Source organism: Anser brachyrhynchus, assembly GCF_964034855.1.
Source record: "Anser brachyrhynchus genome assembly, chromosome: 2".
In the NCBI taxonomy this organism is placed as follows: domain Eukaryota; kingdom Metazoa; phylum Chordata; class Aves; order Anseriformes; family Anatidae; genus Anser; species Anser brachyrhynchus.
Genome location: NC_137695.1, coordinates 119,636,725 through 119,659,107, shown reverse-complemented (window position 1 = coordinate 119,659,107; position 22,383 = coordinate 119,636,725). Strand labels below are relative to the sequence as shown.

Here is a 22,383-nt window from a genome sequence, read left to right as displayed (position 1 = left end):
CTCAGGTGAGGGGGGAAGAAAATGTTCTTTATAATGACCCTAGTTATTTTAGTAAATGCATCTGTCCTGCAGGCTGAAAATGAGATGCCTGTGCTCTCACTTTGCGTCCCTCCTCTTATGCGCTTGCTTCCTATTCTGACCGCGGCATCGTGCTTTGAATTTCTTCTATTCCCTGACCTGCTGCCTATGGTTTAGGTTACAGGAGAGGTCACGGTGCTGCAGTACATAAGACCCAACAATACGCATAAAATATAACACAAGAATATGATACGGAAAAGATATGACATAAGGGAGCCTTGCTTCTTCTAGGGATGTCCTGAACCCAAGCACCGTGACCCCCACCTGCAGCTGAGGCAAACCCCCTCACGCCGCCCGCTATCCTGCTCTTTCGTACGTGACTAGACCACTAGAGAAACCAAAAATAAAAGAGAAACCCGAAAGCGAGGCGTACAAAGTTTATTTTCGCTTTCCCAGCATAGGAACAAGGGGCCAGCCCCCGAGGAGACTCAGGGGCTGCTTCGTGCCAAAAAACAAATCACAAAAAACTCATGAGCCAACTCAGGGAGGCGGCGAGAGGATCCCCCCAGCCTGGGGAGGGCAGAGCGGGCCGTTCCCAGGCGTCGGGGGGGCTGAAATCAGCCCGGCGGCCGCGCCGGCGCTACGCGGAGGAGAAGCGAGGCCCGGCCCCACCGCTTCCGCCGCCCGGTTCCTCCCCGGGGCCGCCCCCTCCCGGCGTTCCCCGGCTCCGGAAGCGGCTGACGACAATAACAAACAGCGGCGGCGGCTGCGCCCCGGCTCCCCCGGCCCCGCACCGCCCGCTCCCCGCCTGCCTGAGCGCTCGGGGGGCCCCCGCCCAGCCGCCGGGCCCGGGGGGCGCCGCTGCCGCCCGCCCGCCGCACGATGCGCGGGGCCGCCGCCGCCGGCCCCCGGGGTGAGTGGCGCTGGGAAGGGCGGGGGGGCGCGGGCCCCTCGGCCGCCCCGTTCCATCGCAGGGAGCCGCGGGGAGGCCGGCGGGGGGCTGCCCGGCTCCACCGCCTTGCCGCAAGGGGGCTCGGCGAGGGCTGGGAGGCGAGGAGTCGGGGTACGGGGGGGGGGGGGGGTGGTAGTGATGGTGGTGGTGGGGACCCCCGGGAGGGCGGGTTGGGGCGCTCCCTGCCCGCGGCTTGACGGCGGAGCCCTGGCAGCGAAGTTGCTCCGAGGGATGACTCAGCCGGCCTGCGCCTCCCTGCCCGCCCTCGGCGGCAGGCAGGCAGGCAGGGCAACGTCGTGCTGGCCAGCGCTGACCTGCAGCCCTCTCGGCTCTTGGCTTCTTTCTGCTCCCCAGGGAGCCGTGCCCCGCGCCCAGCCTTACCCTGCTTTCCCCTTGCTGCGGGGCCGGCCGGGGCTGGCTTTGCTTCTGCGGTGACCCCAAAGTTTTGTCTGACTGCGGGGTGGAGGTAGGGCTGCTAACCTGGGTGCTGGGGGAATCGCGTGAGCAGAGCCTGGCATCGCCGTCTTTCTTTACTTTATCTAGAGATTAAAGAAAAACAACTCGTGCCTGAAACCAAGGTACTCAGCAGTAACCTTGACGTGTTAGTTTAACCCTCTTTTAGCCGTAGTTGTTTTTACTCTACCATCTGTTTCATGCCTGAAGTAATTAAGTGGTGAGTTCTGTCGGCGAGCCGAGCAATGCGTTCATGCTTAAAGTTGCGCCCGTATTTCACTTTGGGAGAGAATGAGCAGGTCGGGTGTCTTTCCTACCACTACGTAAATGTGAGAAGTGGTTGGCGTAGTAGGCTTTCTGGAAGAACACCGCTTCTGAAATCAATGGGTTGATTGCACAGTATAAGTTATCCCAGCTGCGTTGGAAAAATAATGCAGATGGAAAAAGGTGCATCTTAGAGTTGAAGTTCATATGGCTTGGCAGTAGTATGAGGAGTACTAGGTACTAGAAACACTTCATAACAATAAAGCAAGCTTGTGCACACTTATGATATATTTAAGTTGTGGACCTAAAATAAATTAATATCTAGCACTTTGGGATGTTTTTAGGAGATGAAGCACATGAAGAAGGGACTTCGCTGTTAATTAATGTTTTCCCTTACAATTTAGCGCCAAAGAACAAATACTAGCAAGAAAGAAATTGGATGTATAAATCATTAAGTTTAGTTTAAATAAAAGTGTGCAGAGGATACAGTTGTACTTACTCTAAATGCCATCTAGAGTTCCAAATGGTTTTATTTTATGGGGAATAGTGAAGAGAATTTACCCGAGAAAGTGGAGAAAAGGACTTGAGCAGTGCCAGTTATGGACCCAGAAATAGAAGCAGGAACCTTTGGGATAATAGATTAGTGTAAGATAGACGTAACTGCACTTTGGAGGTATGTTAACGTTGTACGCTTTGTATAAATAGCTGTATGTTTTGTAGGTTTAAAAAAAAAAAATCACAAAACCAACCAACCCCACTATATATTGCACTGTAATCTATTGATCTGGCCTTTTGCTCGGCACAGATTTGGGTTAGTAGTGTCTGAGATCTTCCTCAAGGGGCTGGCTCTCTCCTCATGTCATGTTACCATATTTATAATTAGAAGTGTACCAAGCAGATTTGCGCCTACTGGAGGAGAGGGCAGCGGTTATTTTGAGGTCTTTTGTGTTGTCTGTTTAAAACATGGTTTGTCCCTCTGTGTACTCCAAACTTCGCTAAGGTTATACATAATTTTGCAAAACTTGAAGTGAAAAACAGTTTCTAAGCTACTTGTAAATTTCTTAGAATTTCAGTTATTCTGGTTAAACTGGAGGTAGGTTTATGTGGGAGGATAGGAATGGTGTGTGTCCTTCTGCTCCTTTTGATATGAGAGTGACAGTTGGAGTAGAATTGTTGGAAAGTTTTCCTTATGTTATCCTGTGGGGTTGGTTGTTATCAGTGTGTTCTTAAGCCTTTGTTTGTAAAGCAATAATTTTAGTGGATGACTGGCTCTGCTCTGTGAGGATCTTGAGGCTTGTATTGCAAAGTTTGGGTTTGCTCACATACTACGGTAAAATGAACCAGGTCAAAATGAAAACTGTTGTGTAAGGTGGGTACTCTGAAAAGTATAGTGTGCATGCCAGGCTGTCTCACGAGCTGCTCCAGAGTCATTTGGACAGTGTCCAGGCTGCTATGCCTCTCCTTCTGCATGTGTGTATTGCTCAAGAACAGTTATGCTCCTGATGTTGGTCTGCAGCTCCATGATACCACACGAGGAGTTTCCGAAAAGGGGAAAAAAAAATCTAATACCCTACCAACTTGGCACCAGAGCATTAGCTGTTAGTGAGGTCCTTAGAAGTAGTAATCTGTGAAGAAGCAAAGCTTGATTACAAGATGCAGGCTTACATAATGTTATGTTATGCTGCAAGGCCTGGTTGAATGCACTGATACCAAGCAAGCAAAAAAAATATATATATGCATATATATAACATGTAAATTACTAACCTAGTTGGTAGAGTTCATGTGTGCATTTTGTATCCAATTTTTCAGAGTAATGATTTCCATGTACAAGTTTTTATGATTTCTTTGTCATAAAAGCTTGCAGTGTGATTGGTGGTGATAGAGAAATCACTAACAGTAACTTGTTCGGGAAACTAGTTAGAGATTCCGTGGGGGTTATTGCAAAAGTCACTCCTCTGTGGGCTAACTCATATTGCAGATCTGCTTTTAGTTCAGTTTTGAGTTCAGTTGGAGGACACTAGCCATGTGTCAGCTGTTTCCCTTTGTAAGCAGGGTTGGAAGTGGATATATTTTCTAAAGATAATGGGATTTTAACATCTCTGGATTGTTAATATTTGTTGATAGAAATATCAAAACAAATTTATTGATATAAATACTTTTGCTCAGAGATTCAGGTGGGGCTGGTTGCTCTTGGACGACTAGGAGAAGCCCCTGGGGTGTCAGGAGAATTCTTGCTTGTCTTCTGTCCATCTCCCCGCGTGTATTTTCCTGTTGTTGTTGGGGTTTGCATTGCTCCAGCAGGGTTCTGAGCTCAAGCAACCAATGGCAGTTGCTAGTGGAGCTTTTTTATGTGCATCCAAGATGCTGACAGTTTCTTCTGGGAAGAGATTTTGCAGCTGGGCCTGCTGCCTTTATCACATCAAGGTAAAATGATTACAGAATGCTGTATATAAATCTCTAGTAGCGGGTGTACCTAGAAAATCAGCTGTTGTAGAATGTGGTAGCCTGCTTTCTGAGACTTGAAGTGTTACATGAATTTCTCTCCAATATGTATTGATTACCTGTTGATTGAAAATGAAAAGTAAAGCTGCTTTGTTGGCTAGGTGGGTCCCAGATGTCTGGCTGTGTTATGCCACTCCGACTTCAGAACTTTTCTTGCTATGAATAGCTTTTCTTACCTGCTAAGGATTATTTTTGAAACACTATTTCTGCTATTTTTTTTCTGGAGATTGGGAAAGTTTTGGTAGTGTGTGTGTGGGAGTAGTGTGTTCGTTATTTGAATTGCCCGTTTTTTATTTGGACAGATGAGTTGAAACTAGTGTCTGTATGATAGAAACACAGCACAGCAATCTTCATTACTATTCTTGAAGATATGTTTGAAAGGCCAGCATGGCGTTTTCAGTTTGAACAGATTGAAAGCAATGTGTATTTTTGAGGTAGAAAGTGGCACTGGAGAAGTAATTAAAGGGCAAGTTAGACTTTCATCACGAATTCACAGATCAGACCTCTCTTAACAAAGCTGCAATATAAAGTCTGTTCAGGATGGCACTTTGCTGAGACCTGATTTCTATGAACGTTTGAAATAGCTGCTTCTAAATTCCCAAATTTTGTGTTCACATTCTGTTTTGTAACTGATCTTATCTTGTAATTTATCTCCACTTTTTATATGGTTGAATGTTTGTGCCCCATTCTGTAAAATACGCTCTTTTGTCTGTTACATATGTTGCAGAAATGGCTGCAGCAATTTTCATTCTTTTTCCTTTTGAATGGCGGTGTTTTCCTGATATTGCGGGGATTATAAATGTCAGTGTTTTATCTCAAATTTTATTTTGGGTTCATCGCTGCCTACTAGCTGTAATGGTATGTCAAAAGTATGGATATTTGTTTCTTACTTAGTGTAGTTGTGCTTGGGTTAGGCAGTTTACACTGATAAAATGGTGCTTGTATTGATACAGTTTTCTTTCCATCCTCCAGTGTGTGTATTTCTATTAAATTCAGATGAAAGGAAGGTTGTTATGTAAGAATATATTGTGTAACTGGACTAGGAGCTATTTTATAGTATATAATGCTTATGTTATTGTTACATTACAAGTATTTTACTAGTAAACTTGAGATGATTTGTCTATTGTAATTAAAAATACTCTGTACAGATACTTGTTACCTACTAATTGGAAGAAACTTGATGTAAACCGAATTAACACTTTAAACAAAAACCCTGAAGTATCTCTTAGAAAACTTCTCATCTCAGTCTGAACAAAAAGAGGGGGTGGAGTGTGTAAATTTGCCTTTACTTGTCTTATGTGGAAGACTCAAAGATAAAATATGCTTTTTTTTCAATTCATAGGTATATGATACAACAAAGCAATTTCACATTAATGTTCTGTCAACACAACCAGAGTTTAATAAGGTGGGGGTACAGTTGTCATACATAAAGAGTTGTGGGTTTTGTTGTCTGTGTTTTTTTGTCTGAGGTTGTCTGTTTCATAAGTTGGTGATATTCCATGGAAGGATTTATTGATGCACTTTGTTAGTTGTTTTAAACTGCCAAAGATTTAGCCAAGAAAGGTAAAGATGCTAGCTGAAGAGAAAGTAAAATCGAACTTCAAGAAGCTGTTTAATAATATTCTTCATACCCATCCTGCGCTTCTCATTTCTTGATACATTGCTGTTATCTTTCAGATTGATTCCAATAGAGACCTGAAGTAGATTTGTAATTATGTAATATGCAAATAGAGCAGTAAGCTGATTTGCCAAAAATCTATATGTGATTTTTTTTGAAATGTGTTCATAGGGAGGATACGAACTCTGCATGTTCGTAAGTATCCACATGAAGAAGAAAAAGTTTGAAACTGTTTTGGAAGTTGCTGATTATTTGAAGATTTTACCATGATTATGGTAGTGTTGTTTCAAACTTGCTACAGCAAAGTAATCTGGTTTTCTGCATCTAACTATGGAAAGTTGCACAACTGAAAGTTGATGCAGGGAGAGGAGCAGAAGGACAACTGGCTGAGGAGGGGACGCTGCTGCTCGTGCTCTAATCAGTGTTTGTGGTCTTGGTTAGCCAGAGGGAGAGTGGTAAAGAAGGAGAGGCATTGCTGCTGACTTGTCTGATTTTGATGTGAGAAGTACAGGAATTTTTGTTGGCTGTTTCTTGCAGAATTGTTTGCAAACACTGCGTAATTTTACATGCTAATCATTTTTAAAAGAGCTTATTACAGGGAAACCTCCCCACCAGTATGGAGTCAGTCAGTAACTTGAATAAAACCACCTGAAGCTCTACATACCCAAAAGCACCATTCTTTGCAAAGTATTAATCTCCATAATTGGAGAGAGATGTGTAGTCTGGCAAAATTACACTTTAAAAAAAAAAAAGCTGACTAAACCTTCAGTTAACTTTGCAAAAGACAAAGTTGCAGGCAGCTGTGCAAAGACTGTTTCCATCAATTAAAAAAAAAAAAAAGAAAAAAAGAAAAAGCACTTTTACAAGCTGTGGGCTGTTTCCTAGCAATAAGAATGTCAGAAAACCTTGATTTGTTTTCCAACTTCTACTTGTTAACCAAGGCACAGAAATTTCACTTTCTGACAGATAAGAGATGTGGGGTTTTGCAAAAGCCAGTCAACTTTTTTTTTTTTCTGTTAGAGAAGAACTTTTGCATGATTCTTTATGTGGATTGTGTTTTGGCACAAATACAGTGAAAAGAGTCATGTAAATAGATGCTAGCCCTCAGAACTGAAGTTTTATAATTATATACATACGGCATCGCGACATAATGTCTAATAATATGCTCTTTGCCTCATAAACATGCTTGAAACTATTCTTTTCTTACAGTTCCTGGTACAAGTTCTGTCTGAACTTGAAAGAAGCTGCATTGTTTGGGCCACATCAGTTTCAAAGTTACTCTTTGAGGCACCATGTTTTCTTACCTGCCTGGCTGCAGTCGCTTCTGGTCTCGTGCTCTTCCACCCTTGGTGGTGTTGGGGACCTGTGAGGGTCTCGCTGCACCTGCCCTGCTGGCAGGGAGAGCAGAACTAGCTCCCACATAATTCTGAGTTGCTCCTTTATTCATACATACGATGGTCATGCGTAACACCTATTTTGTGAAAAGCTAAGCACAAAGTTGGCATCGTGCCAAAATGCCCAATGAAAATAAAAGTAAAAAATGCCTCTTACGTTCTGAATTACTGAGTTTTGAAATTCCCCTTTTAGTGAATTGGGAAGTAGGGACTTGGCACGTTTCCTGGTTCCTGTGCAAAATTGCAGCTCCTTTCCTGCCTTCAGAGTGGAAGGGACTTGCTTTGCTGACCAGCCTGTGGCTGTGAGGGCTGCTAACGAGGCAGGGACTGTCGGAGACTCTTTAATTAAGTAACTGCTTCTGTGCCTGACGCACATCTCAGCACAGTATAAATAGAGCTCCAGATGGCACCTTGCAGATGTCAGGGATTGACAGCCTTTCTTGAAGACTACTACACTGTGGCTTCAACATGAGATTTTTAGGACTTGTTGTAAGGTGGCCGTGGGAGATGGGATTTCCACCTGGAGTAACATGTGTCTTAGTCATTAGGTGTGGCCTGGTTTAAAACTTTTTGAAGGGGTGGGCGATGGGGTTTCTCTCTGCATCTGGGTCAGGAGAGGTCCTGTTGTAGATCCGTCAGGCAGCACAGCCAGCCGTATCATGGGCAGTATTAAAAGCAGCGTGGTCAGCAGGGCAAGGGAGGTGATTGTGCCCCTCTGCTCTGCCCTTGTGAGGCCCCACCTGGAGTGCTGCGTCCAGGTCTGGGGCCCCCAGCACAAACAGGATGTGGGGCTGTTAGAGCAGGTCCAGAGGAGGGCCACGAAAGTGATCAGAGGGTTGGAGCACCTCTCATATGAAGACAGGCTGAGAGAGCTGTGGATGTTCAGCCTGAAGAAAAGGTGCTGGGGAGACCTTGTAGCGTCCTTCCAGTACCTAAAGGGGGCCCACAGGAAAGCTGGGGAGGGACTCTTTGTCAGGGGGTGCAGTGACAGGACAAGTGGCTTTAAACTAAAAGAGGGTAGGTTTAGGTTAGATATAAGGAAGAAATTCTTTACTATGAGGGTGGTGAGGCACTGGCACAAGCTGCCCAGAGAAGCTGTGGATGCCCCATCCCTGGAGGTGTTCAAAGGCCAGGCTGGATGGGACTCTGAGCAATCTGATCTAGTGGGAATTGCCCTTGCCCATGGCAGGGAGGTTGGAACATGGGATCTTTAAGGTCCCTTCCAACCCAAACCATTCCATGATTTATTGAAGAAGTTTGGAATTTGTTTTTTGAAGTGCCTCTTAAAGCATGTTTCCTTTCAGTTGCCCAGATAAGGGTATGCATTTGCATTGTGTTTTAGAAATGAAGCTGTTTGTGTTGCTAAAAATATTAGTGAAGAATGTAGTGAGGTCATCCTGTCTTTTTTTCTGGGTGGTTGCAGTGGTCTTTTGCAAAATTAAGAGATTTTTGGTTAGAAGCATTGGTGGCAATAATGAGGAAAGCTCCTTGACATCTGCTTTTAGAGGTGATCTTACAGCATGAAGAAAGGTGTTTTTTTCCTTAAATTCAACTTTAGTCTCTATGTTCCCTCTCCTTTGATATTAGGAAATGTGATGTTTAAATCACATTTAAATCACTTTGCTTCTGAAGTGAGGTGTGGAAGCTAGATCAAGAGATTTTTTTTTTAGAAGGGCACCAGAAAAAAAGGAAGGAAAATAGAGGTAGAACACAGATTTGTAGAAGAAAGCAAATTGAATTGGAAGGAACATTCTGTGCTAGTCTACTACTTCGTCTATTATAGAGTTGCCTAAGTTGAAGTGAAACAGGAAATCCTGCTCAGAGGAGAGCAAGGTGAGATCACAGGAATTGCAGCAGCTCAAAGGCAAAACTTAAATTTTTGCTGCATGGACATGAAGGGCAGCTTAATAAAATGATAATGTGCTCCAGAGTTGGTTCTCCATCCCCAGAGGTAATGAAGGCATATTCTCCTTGAGGAAAGATGTAATCCACATACGATGTTCAGTGAATGAGGAATACAATATAAGTCTTTTTAGCATGTGACAGACTTGTCAGACTTCACCTCGGATGAATTGCCCTTTTGGGAGGTAGGAATTCAACACTGATCCCCTGTGAGAAACCAGGCCCTTGTAATCACAGGTAATATTTGTGACTCATGTTGGGGGCAATATCTATTACTTGTAACGTAGCCTCAGTAAGAGAAGAGAACTATCCTTTATTAGCTTATACAGATGATGTTCATAAAGAGCTATTGCAATGTCTAATCATTAGCAATGTGGAAAATTGCAGGCTTTTGAGTGAATAACGAGGGTACTGCCCTGCTTAGGTACTTAAAAGCTAGTTCTGTCTGTTTTTAGAGCCATGCTCCTTCCAACCCGGAGATAAGCACGGGGGGAAAGGAGTTCAGTCTCCTTGGTCCACTCTGACCTTGGAGGTGAAGCACTGATGAGTACAGCACTTACTTTGCAGATATGAAGTAACGCTTCCCCACTAAAAGAAAGGTACCCTATACTGCTGATGCATTGCTGTTCCCTCTTGAACCCATCGGTTTTAAGGGAAGCCATGACTTTGACATAATGTAGTTTTAAGTTCTAGGTGCTTAAATAAAAATGTATTAATAACTTGGATTACAGACGAAACTTGAACAACCCGGTTTATAAAGGAGGCATGGAAAATGAGATACCAAAAAAAAACACACACAAAGAAACACACAAAGGTGAGAGAGAGAGGAGGAAAAAAAAAAAAGCGCAAACTGAAATACTAGAATATTGTAGAGGAAACCTGATAAATTTAAAGTGAAGTTGATGATGCCCCTTTAAACACAAACAGCAATAATAAACATTGATTGCTGTCTTTGTCCTACCCTGCATGCTGTATTCTAGTGTTTGGGTTAGTGAAGTTGGAAAGAATTGCACTGTGAAGCAGTGGAACAGGCGGGGTGGGATGATGGAGCAGGGATTCTGCACTTAGTGGGAGAAGTGGATGGTTAATGTAGCCATAGGATTATTTGTGGAGTGCTGTGAAACCCATCATGTCTGTGCTGTAGTTACAAAAAGGGAAGGTCTGTAAACAGACATTCATTTCCTTTTAAAGATGTAGAAATAATGAGCATATTCTGAACTAAATAAGCTGCATTTTAAAATTTCTAAACAGCATACATTGAAAGTATTGATCAACACAGACTTCAGAAGTTCACAGTTGTGTTTCAGAGTTTATATTGGATAGGACAAGCTTGCAATATTCTTGTGAAGTGAAGCAGATGTAATTGTATTGCAATGTAAACACAACATGGAGCAATGAAATAAATGTTATATTGTCAGCATAACATATTCCTGGCTGTTTTTGGCATTAGCTAATGTAACAAAATACACATCTGAGTCACTTCTTGAAGGTTTTTCTGCTTTGTGCTATTCTTACCTTCACTTTTTATCATCTTAATCATTTTTTATATTCATTTGTACTATGTTCTGTCTGCTCCGGCGGTTACTACAGCAATTCCTCTTTTCAAATTTTGGGCACTTTTAAATGACGTTGTCAATAATTCGTGGGTGTTGATCATATAAGCTTCCACCCCGTGACTTGAAAGATCTTATTTCTATGATAGCATTGACCTAATGGTGCAGGCAGGTCATGCAGTTCAGACAACAAATGTGGGTGGACGAGTCATTTCATTACAGCTTCTAATTACATAGTTAGCAGCTTTGTCTTCAGTAGTTGTCAAATTTTGTAATTTTTCAACCTCTTTTAAAGTTGCTGGAAATAATTCATCAGTGTAACACTAAAAATCCTAACTAACACTTGTATATTATGTAACAGTGTAACGCATTGTGAAATTCTCTTAACATACTATTGAAGTAATGCAAGCAGAAGAGTAATAAAATGTATTTGTTTATGGGTATGTTCTGTTGAAACTTGATGGTTCCTGATTTTCACTCCAAGCTTATGTTAAAAACTTGTGTTACTGCTGAATCATGTTCTTGAATTCTAGGAACAAACCTAAAAGCTGATTTGTGGTATGGAGCTGACCTTACTTGTGTTAGCCTACTTTAACCTTTTTGAAGAAAAAAGACTGAGGCACCTGTGACTGAATTTCATGTGTATCTATCTCCCTTTAATTAATCTTGGATGTTATTGGGCAAACTCGGGCAGGCATTATCCAGAAATGCGAGAATAGTGGGAGCTCTCAATGTTAAGTTTCTTCAAGTGTTGAGAAAAGAAGCAGCCTGGGAGACCCTTGGTCCTGTCTTCAGATGATGGCCCCTGCTGGATGGAGGGCTGCAGCCTGCCTTCCTTATTCCTTAGGGAACGTGCGGGAAAACTCAGCATTCAAAGCATATATTTTCTAAAATCTTGCTTCATGTGACTCCTCTGTTTGTGGAAGTACTTAATGAATTTTGTGGCAACCTTGGGAGTGGGAGTGGGTAAACTCTACTTTTTTTTTTCCTTCTTCTTTAAATAGTAACCTAACAGTGTGAACATAAAAATTTGTCCTGCTTGTCTGAGCATACTTCAGTTCCCTCAGGATTGTTTGTTAGCTTGTTTGGTGAAGTGTTGGGTGGAAGAAACAATACTTGGTTTCTGACTTCTGAATGGTCTCAGAGGAAGTAGAAGGATAGAGGTTATAGTACTGGGGTCCTTCTTTGTGGTAGAAGTAGTTTCTTATGATTTATGGTAACACTCATTACTTCAGTCTAAAGCAAGTATTCATAAATTTATTTTGCTTGAGTAAAACTGCTGATAGCCAAAGGAGGATGCTTCAGTTAGTACTTTTTCCAATGGTGATACTTAAGCACATTGCTTTTTTCGTCATACTGCACCTTTACTTCTGACCGGGTGATGTATGTGCCTTTTGAATGGGAGGAAAGAGGGAGTGTGCAGGAATGGAGAAAGATAACTTAAAAGTTCAAATAACAAACTGCCTGACAAACTGCCATCTGTTCCATGCACGTAAAATGCAGTTGTGTAATCTTCCTCTCCATCATAATGTTTACAAATTCAGGATGAAGAGAGTTTGTTTCCAATTTACTGTTAGAGGCATGAGTTGCGTAAAACAAGTTACATGTTCTAATGGTTTTGGGGCTTCAGCAATCCTATTTTTAGTAGTGGATTATCACCCTTTATAGTGCCTGATCATCTTCTCAGAGAGCTTGCTAGGGTATTAACATGGTAGAAATAACGTTTGTTTCAGTTTGATTGTGCGATTTCCTGACTGCTTTTGTACCAGTTGAACTGAACGAGTTACTGAGCCCTGCTGCTTGTCACCGCCTCCTTGCCAAGGGCTCCTTCTCCTTCAGCGTGCTATCAAACTGATAGCAGTTAAAATGAACTAAATTGGCTTTAAAAGACCACTTTTGCTGATCTGGCTCACTTTGGTTGTTGTATTTTTAACAGCATTTCTGGGAGAGGAAGCCCATGGCAAAGATGCCAGTGATGAGCAGCTGGGTCTGGTAACATCTTCAGTTTAGGAAAATGCCTCTTTACTCTCTTTTTTCTCAGATCAATTGCATTGTGTTTTGAAGCTTAGCACCATATCAGCATTACTCTTAGCATCGTATCAGAATTTTGCGCCAGTTCTGAAGAACACTTTTGGTTAATGGAAATACAAGCAGTTCTTTTTAGTGAACTAACTTTACCTCCTTGTAAATACTGAAAAATGTTGCAGTGATTTTAAATTGAACTTGTGGGGAAAAGTACTAAGGTGTGTAATAGCTTTGCGTAGACTTACAACTGGATGTCACTGTTAATTTAAAAAAAAAAAAAAACCTACATAATTCTTTCTAGTATTGGCATATACTTTGGCTTCAGTGTTAAATACAGCGATAACCATAAAATCCTGATGTTTTAATGGTACCAGTAATTACATTCTGTATCTTTTCTTTACAGATCTTCTCTGGTTTTGAACAGTCATGCTACTCTGTTGCCAAAATCAAGTAAAGCGAGCAGGCATTTATTCTCCCTGTGTATTTGAAGAAGGTGATAGCTTTGTATAGTGCCTGAAGGTAATTCTTTCTTTGCTTGAAGTTGAAAAGTTTGAGACTGATGCATGTGTGGCAGATGCTGTCATAAATATTTCTGATCTTGATGCAGTTTTTTCTTTAGAAGCTTTAAATGGTTAGCCACAGTGTTAAGAATGGGGTGTATCAATTAAAATTTCACTTTGTGTACATGAATAAATGATGTTTCAGGACAGATTGTCTATTAAATACCACTCAGGCTTGCAAAGTAATGTTTCTGTGAAAACTAGATACTATACAAGTATTTTACTCTGCTTAGGTGGGAAAGACAAGAACAGCAGCTTTTACGTGCTCCGTGGTACTTGTTTTAAATGTTGTATTTAACATGTGTATTTCTAATTTTATATGGACCATAGTTGCAAATGAAGCACACTTTTGGCAAATGAAGTCTCTCTGTGCTCATGAGACTATTAAATTCACTGGCCTAAGCTATAGAAATAATCAATGAATTACTGCTAGTATGTTCTTGAGATTCAGGAATTCTTGTATGTCTAGTAAGTTTTTTAATAGAGTATATTCCTTACTAAGGCTTTTGTTATTTGACACAGTTCTCTTTCTAAGCCTTGTTGTTAAAATGCATGTCTTGACTAGTTTATGTTCATGCTTGAAAAGTGTGCAGAAAGTCATTCTTGAAAAAAAGCTGTTAATGACTTTCTGGAATTGTTCTTCTGGTAGAACTATCTTCCGACCCCTCACACACTTTAATGGTTATTTTGTTATTTTTCTTTGTGGTCTGTCAGATTTTTTTGTCTGTGTAGACAAAGATAAATGCATTTTCAAACTCATTTTAAAATAATACAAATAGCTGTGTGGGTCTTGTGTGTTTTCCTCTTATTTCAGGGAAAGGAGGACTACTTATTCTTCCTGTGAAGTAATTTAATCCAAAAAGTCATTCTTGTAATGACGTAGGAATATTGCTGAGTCTAAAACTTCTCCAGCTTAACTTTTCATCACTCTTTTCACATCAAAAAAAAACAAAAAAAAAAACAAACAAAAAAAAAAAAACAAAAAACAGCAGTGCATTAGTGACTGCAGTGACAGTGTACTTTTGCAGCCACTCTGTTAGTGTGGAGAAAAAGGCCTGGAGGTATGGAATATTTCAGGGGTAGAATATCAAATCTGAGAATGTCTTGCAAAGCAATTAAATGTTTTTCTTCTATTATGTACTCTGGAAAAACATGTGCTTGCTTATAGTCATTAATCCAGAAACTTGTAGGGTACATGAGTGAAAATGTCCAATGTTTCTTTGATCGCTCCATAGTGGCTAGTAGTGACTAAGAAGGTAGCTACAGATTTAGCAGTGCTGAAAACAAAGGGAAATCTGTATTTTTTTATCTGTCTGTAATTACCTAATAGCTTTTAAAAAACTAATTTCAGCAATTTTTTTTATTGATACTGTTTCTGTATATCTGAGAGGAAAAAAATTATGCATAGGGATAGGTAAACTTTGATCTAGGTTGGGGAATGAATACTTACAGCTTAGACCATGCTGCTATTTGTAAAGTGTAGAAAAGATAACCAGAAATGATTATCTGGGGATTTAAAAATATATTTCATAACTGACAAAAGCCAGGTAATCATGCCAGATGATGGCCTCTGCAACTGAAAGTTGTCTTCTCTCCTTCCTGTCTTTCCCCAGTGTATAATTTCATGCGTTCTAGCCCATCCGCATATGAGAATGCCCTCCTGTGCCTGTGTTTCTCGTAAGAGAAGCATCTGTATGTTTACTAGCAGCAAAAGAACTGCAGAATATGAGAGCTGATATATTAACCCACTACGTAGCTAAAAGTGTTTCTTTCAAAAGCATGTACGTACTTTTTCATAACTCATATGTGAAATACACTTCAATCTTTTTTTTCAGTTTCTAGATGATTTTAAGAGTGGAAATTATAAACTTCAGAGACCTAAAGAAATCATCATGAAGCTATATGTATTTCTGGTCAACACTGGAACTACCCTAACCTTTGACACAGAACTTGCTGTACAAAAGTAAGAAAGTAAATTAGTCTTGTATTGTTTGATTTTTTTTAATAAATAAAAGAAGTGGTATATGCTTTGTTTTTTTGTATAATGAGTTCTTGAGAGTTGATACTCAATTGTTTTTTGAGTATGTCCACATAGTTCCCCCCCACTAGGTTTTCATGTATTTCAGTGAATTGGGGATTTTTTTATTAGCATTTTCAGTGTCTTGCAGGTGGTTGTGCTTCTGTGAGGTCCCATGAAAGCGCAGGGAGGTTACTTTCTGCAGTAGTGACATAGGATGTAGGTGTTATTTACTTGATCTTAGCTCTATCTGGTGTTATATTTGGGATTACATTTTGGAAAAACTGTCAGATTTACTTCTGGTCTTTTGTGATCTTTTATTGAACAGCATTTTTGTTTATTGGTATCATAAAATAAGTTCTGCGGATTGTTTTTTCTACTCGCAGTATTTATACATCTTGAAGAAAATGTGTTCTGTAATGTTTTAGACTAGATGCTGAAGAACTGGCGTATAGGTTTTTGTCATATGTTCCAGGATGGGAAAAACTTGGTTCTGTCATATGTTCTAGCATAGGCTCTAGCATATCTTACAGCGTTCTCTATATAAAACATAAACGTCCAAACTGTGAACTGTTTGAAATGTGAGCAGTGTGTTAGATTACCAGTCAAATCCCAACGACTTTACAACTTTTTTTTCCCCACTGCATATTAAATGCATCTTGCAACCTTAATGATGCTTTAGAGAGACTTAGATATACTAAGTGTATTATACCATCTACACTTGTTCTCATGTAGAACTCTGATCTAATACAATAAATCTTGTGTAACATCATCATAGCCCATGAGCCTTGGAGCTAGCAAGAGCCAACCTGACCTGTTGTCTTCATATTCTGTTAGTGGTGAATGAGTTGCAAGTAATTCATGTACATGCTGTTACATGTGCTAGATAATGTTGATTGAAAGACTTCCATGGATTTTTGTAATGAAGTCCGTTGTTACCATACTCCTGAATTTCTGTTTGTAACTTTCCAAATTCACTTGTTGAATCATGATTTTGAAACTTTTGAGCTGGAAGAGCCCTAACACTGCATGCATTGAATGATTTTGTATGCTGTTTTGCAAAGCTAACTGAGGATAGTATTGGGGATGAAATAAAATACCACAGCTATTTTGGATCTACTGAGTTACGAAGCTGGTGAAGGGACTAGAAAATAAGATCTGAGGAGTGACTGAGGAAACTGGGGTTGTTCAGTCTGGAGAAGAAGATACTGAGGGGAGACCTCATCACTTTCTACAACTACCTGAAAGGAGATTGCAGCAAGGAGGATGTGACACTTTTCTCAAGTGACAACTGTCAGGACACAATTAAATAGCCTCAGGTTATGCTGGGGAAGCTTTAGATTAGAAATCAGGAGAGGGTGATTAGGTATTGGAACAGGCTAGCCAGGGACGTGTCACCATCCTTGGAGGTATTTAAAAGATGTGTGGATGTGGTGCTTAGGGACATGGTTTAGTGGTGTACTTGAAAGTTTTAGGTTGATGGTTGGACTTCATGATCTTAAGCATATTTGCCAACCTAAGTTATTCTATGATTCCGTGATTTGCAGACGTCAGTACCTCTGTGTGTCATCTAGTACACTGAGATCTCAAAATCGCCTAAATCATGATGAGGTGCAGCATTTGAACTGCCAGACAGGGTATCTAATAGCCTGGCACGGGCCAACTTTTTGCTCTGTGTGTTATTTTTTGAGGAAAAAGTGGTGGACGAGACAAAATACAAGACTATTCAGCTGAGTAGTTTAACTTTGTGTTCTGTATGTCTGTAGACACTTGCTCTTCTTAGCAAGACCTTTTTCTTGGGTTCTTTGCCTATCTCCTTGAATGTGTGCCAATCAGTTTTCTGAATAAACACGGGGATGATAGGTGAATTCTTTTTGTAACACAGCTAGTGAGTACTAGCCTGTGTTTGAGGTGTTTGTAGGCTATATTAGGTAACAGATCTTTATTTTTTCAAGTACCTTATAGCCAGTAACTTTGTTTTGATTCCTGCTAATAATATCAAAACCAGTGATGCTTACGTTGATTATTCACTTGATAATCTGAAGCTTTTCAGTGCCTTTGCTCAGTTGTCACCACTGTGTATTATAGTTTTAGTCAGTTACTGTATCATATTCACGAATTCTTTGTTTGTGTCTTTGAGACAAAGTCTAGAATTGTTAAAGTAAGCAGTGTCATGAGGATGTCATCACCTGGAATTAAAGCTGCTAGGATGCTGAATGAAAGCAGGGGTGGCTTACTGGTCTACTGTTTTTGCATTAAACATGTCTGCAATGTTTATATTCGTTTGTTGCATATTCATTGATTGAATTTCCTGTCAGTTGAGCATTGTACTGTGCTTCATGTACTGTAAATCAATCAGAGTTGATTAAGTGGAAATGTGCTTAAATTAGGCTTAATGAAGTGTTGAGTACTCGTGTTGTCATATTATAGAATTTCAGGAAGTCATTTGTATGCTCATAAAGTAAGCATTCAAAGAACATAATACGACTTTTACAGTTGTTATCGTAAATGCTTTATTTGATCTAGAATTTCAGCACATTATCAGATCTTATTGGAAGAAGATTGCTGATGATATACCAGTGTTCTACAGGCTCTACTCCTTTAGGTGATAGCTTGTTAGGTGGATATCCAGAATACAACATATTACAGCCTTTACGAACTTACAGATATTTCATTGTGCAGAATGCAAATGTAACAAGTCCTGCCTTGAAACAGACAAGTTGCCTGTCTATATTACAGGAACATGTGAAATTAGACACACAAACGTTTTTATTGTCATCTTATCCCCCGTTTTTTTTTCAGTGTGGCTGATCTGAAACATGCAATACAAACAAAGTATAAGATTGCCATTCAGCACCAGGTACTGGTTGTCAATGGAGGAGAGTGTATGGCACCAGACAGAAGAGTGTGTAGTTACAGTGCTGGAACAGTAAGTGCATACTGCATTTGTCATTTAAGCTGTGGTAGGGGAAGAAAAAACTCTTTTAGTAAAGGATTTTTAAGTATTTTTCTACAGTATATCATGTTTGCTGAATTTCTTTCATTTGAGAAACCTTTTTTATCTATTTAGTTTATACATGTGGATTTTAACATGGTCTTAAGACATATTACCCATATGATGGAATAACTGGTGACTGAATGATACCTTTACTAAATGTGTGGTTTCACTTTCTTCTTGAGTGTAGGACACCAACCCAATTTTCTTATTCAACAAAGAAATGATCTTGTGTGAGCGTCCCCCAGCTATCCCGAAAACTACGTTTTCAGCGGAGAATGAGATGGAATTGAAAGTAGAAGAGTCTCTAATGATGCCTGCAGTTTTTCATACGGTAGCATCACGGACCCAACTTGCTGTGGTAAGTAGATTTGTAGTGTACTTGCGCACAAAAGGACAATACCCTTTTTATGTCAGAGCAGTAACTTGATGCAAATTTTGAAGGAGTTTTGTCAGAAGACAGTGAAAATGATATACTATTAATGATCTATTCTTTGAAGCCTTTGTCTGTAATTTTCAAGATAGGTACTAAAATGTGCTTCTGTAGCATTTTCAAAGCTGCTTTAGAAAGCAAATTGTAGTATGGCTTTATGGATGCGTATGTTTCCAGCACTGGCAAAATGAAAGAAATCTGGTTTCTTTGGACTCGTGCCTCAATTCCCTGCCTCATTTTCAGTGACTTTAGTCTGTCTCAACTTGAAGACAGAAAAGTTTGTTAGTTCAGAAACAGTATTAACCCAGATAGAAAACTTGCAGTGTGATCTTTTTCAAAGTACCTTTCCAACCTCCTGTTTCCTCTTATAGATTTCTCACCAGTTGTGTAGACATGCAAAACTAAGATTCATTTTCCCAAAATGTCTTTCACGTGTTTTCTTATTGAGTGCTGGCTTCTACTTGCATAGAAAGCAAACTTGTTAGAATTACAATTTTATTATTTCATATTACTTTGAGGAGTGGGCTACCCTGCAACAAGGGTAGTAAAATACCAAGTGTGCAAGCAGTATGAACGGCTGCATGTTCTAGAATGTGATGTGCGCAGTAGCTGAACTAATTGCGTTTCTTTGTGTTACGAAATGCTGTCCTCATTTTCCTTTTCAAATTTTACATTCTAAATGCGTTAAATAATACAGTCTCTAATAATTATTTAAAAAACCGTCTCTAATAATTATTTAGATTTCCAACAGTTAGGAGTGGGTTAGTGGTTGTGTAGCATTTAGCACAGACTGAATAGTAATTCATGCTTTTAGCATGTTGTCTTGGTAATCATTTGCAAGTTTCAGTAATAACATTAAGGCAGTCCAAAAGAGTATTTTGTATTTTAAATGATGTACTATTTAAATACTGTACAGAAGAATTCAGAGAAAAGTGCCAAGTCATGCATATAGCACAGAGTTTCTTTTTGCTTTTTTTCCCCCTTGGTCTATCAGGAGTGGGGAGGTTAGCTTGAATAATCTAACATTGACATCCTGTCTAATTTAAGGCAAGGATCAAGTCCAATAAACACTCTTCTTCCATCTACCACCTGTTGACAGTTATTGCTGACTTAGTAAATAAGACCTTGAGTAATTAGGGATCTGTGAATCATATGACTGTCAGACTGAAAAGAGTAGATATAGATGTGAATTCATCTAGGAGTAGGAGGTTTTCATTTGTGCTCCTTACTTGAGGAGTGTGAAGATTGTTTTTTCAGCAGCTGAGACTGAAATACTGATTTTTCTGAGGTGTTAAAAGGATTTTATAAAAGTCAGTAAGACTAGTGTCTGTTAAATGCTTAACGTATTAATTGATTTGATATGAATGGGAGTTCTGGTATTTATGTATGAACTTTACTTGAAGAGGTGGTATTAATGAGTTTCGTGTTTCTAATTGTTGATGTTTTCTCTCCTTTGTTTTCCCCATCTCTGAAGGGGAAAAATTAACACACCAGGGATTCCCGATTATTATTTTGACCCAGTAAAGTTACTATACATTGACAGATAAACAGATTTGATTCCTGTGGAGTAAGTTTTTATATTCCAGGAGTGTTTTTTAATGTATACTTCTACTTGAGAAGGATTGTTAGTGCTACCTTCTCTTCCCCCTCAATTCTGAAGGCTGTATTAATACACAGAGCAAGCAAGTTTATTCAAGTGTTTCTGCTTTTAAATTACTTATATCTTAACTGACTTGTTCTGTTGGCAAGTCTTCTGTCAGGGAAACCCGTATTTCAGAAATACTCTCAAAGTCCATGTGAAGTACAGCATTTATTGGCCAGCTGGAGCTATAACATTTAGCTTAAGACTGTGGAGTTCGCGTAGAGATTGATCCTGAACTGATTTCCAAGTAAAGAAATCTTCCTATGCTTGATGGAATCTGTTGTTATTGTTGAAGGAGGGCGGATTTAGTATTTTAAAGGTCTTTAAACATCCACTTAAGTGGAATGGAGTTGTTGTTTTAGCCTGCACATTGATCTTGTAAAAGATTGTCCTATGTTCCACACTTCTTCCAGCTCTTCCCTGCTGGTAAAAGGGCAACAATTATAGTATTTTTTTCTAAAAAAAAAAATAATAAAGACTGAATATCTAGTTATGTTCTTAAATCTGATGTGCCTTTATACCGTCAGTTAGCTTTGTCCAATATTTGAAATATTTCAAAATCATGGGCTCTGTATTTGGCTGTGAAAATGCTTTGGGTGCTTTTCTGAGAGTTGAGGGGAATGCTAAGAAAACAGCTCTGTATCATAGAAGATGAGTAAATAGTCTAACCTGACTTGAGATATGCCAGGGTGTGAAGACTTCATAAAGGAGTATTATAAAGGAGTATTGCAGTGTTACTACAGCCTTTCATGATGCTTACTTGAAGCACATTGAGCAGTAATTCAGAAGAAATTAGAGAAAGGCTAGAAATGTGGTTAGATCATTAATCTTCTTCAAGCTTCATTGTAAGCCTCTGGTCTGGGAGGAAGATGGAACATGGGATATTAGTCCTTCTCAAAATTAAGATCTGGGGAGAGGAAGAGAGGCTCTGAACCTCTGTAGTTGTGAGAATGATGCATCCAAAACCACACTGACTATACTGTACACTAGATTTCATGCAAAATGGGCATGAAAAATCTGCAGTATAATGATTGAAGGCTTATCTTTTAATTAATTTTAGAGACAATTTGTGTTACCAGAAAAACAGTTACAGTACTTGATGGTGGTTTTGCCTGTTGTAATTGTTTAGGGAACTTAAATAATTGTCATGCATTAATAGTAAGTATTAATTACATTTAAATATGTTTTGTATTAGAATAGAAATCTCAATCTAAATTGTTATGATTACAAAATCTTATTGTCAATAATAAGAAACAGTGATGTGCAACTACTTAAAAGTAGAGGAGAATTAGATATCTGCCAGTTTACATTTAATTTACTATCTCTTCTGCCCAGAAGATATGCAGTATAACTTTAAAATCAGATTTTATAAGAAATAGTAAGACAGTATGTGAAATAGTAAAAATTGCTTAGAAGATGACTTCTAATTTACCGTGCAGGAGTACAGTAACTATTCTTGGTTATCTCTTGTAGCACATGGCCTGCTTCTAATTTAGTAATAGGCAAACTTATTTTCTTGTATGGAGTGTTATATACGTTTCAGGGTGTAATGGATTTTGTTGTCATCTTAGTTTTCCCTTGTTTTAAGTCTTCCTGAAAACTTCTGAATTTGATCAGTTTTTCCATGGGTTGTATTATGCTGTAAAACAGTATGAAAAGGTATTTTTTTTATCTTACCTTATTTTGAACTTTATTTGTACTGTAGAGAAAGCTGACAGATATCTGATTCACTTTCTGGATATGATGTTTTAAAAACTTGTTTGCAGTAAAAAGTAGTTCTACATTTTCCTTTAACAAGTATTTCTCTTAGTCTGTGTATTTATTTTCTTCCTCGTTGTTTTTTTTGCCTGCCTAAAATCTTGTTTCCCATCTTTCCTTTGTTAGATGGGCAGCTAGAGCTGACCACCACTGATTTAGATTTCTGTTTTTTGTCATAATCTTCTGACATCCTTGGTTACTGTTCAGGTAAAACAAAAGTTATCTTTTAGTTCGCAGTGGAGGCCCTGTTTTTTTCCTGCCTTACAGATAGCTCAAATATTCTGAGTTGGGTAAATA

General features: G+C 39.5%; 1 protein-coding gene across 4 annotated transcripts in view; it reads left to right on the top strand.

Moving 5' to 3' along the window:
* Window positions 1–755: 755 nt before the first annotated feature.
* The window catches only part of RB1CC1 (RB1 inducible coiled-coil 1), a 77,627-nt gene continuing 55,999 nt past the window's right edge, over window positions 756–22,383 (top strand). For 3 of the 4 annotated variants that reach the window (XM_080580595.1, XM_080580594.1, XM_080580596.1), the window contains exons 1-5: window positions 756–931; window positions 13,085–13,200; window positions 15,077–15,204; window positions 18,061–18,187; window positions 18,444–18,614. In XM_080580595.1, coding sequence (XP_080436721.1) covers window positions 15,134–15,204; window positions 18,061–18,187; window positions 18,444–18,614 — 369 coding nt within the window. In that variant the 5' untranslated portion in view covers window positions 756–931; window positions 13,085–13,200; window positions 15,077–15,133. Of the gene's footprint in view, window positions 932–13,084; window positions 13,201–15,076; window positions 15,205–18,060; window positions 18,188–18,443; window positions 18,615–22,383 lie in introns of those variants that run through there. The other variant, XM_080580597.1, reaches the window with a different exon arrangement.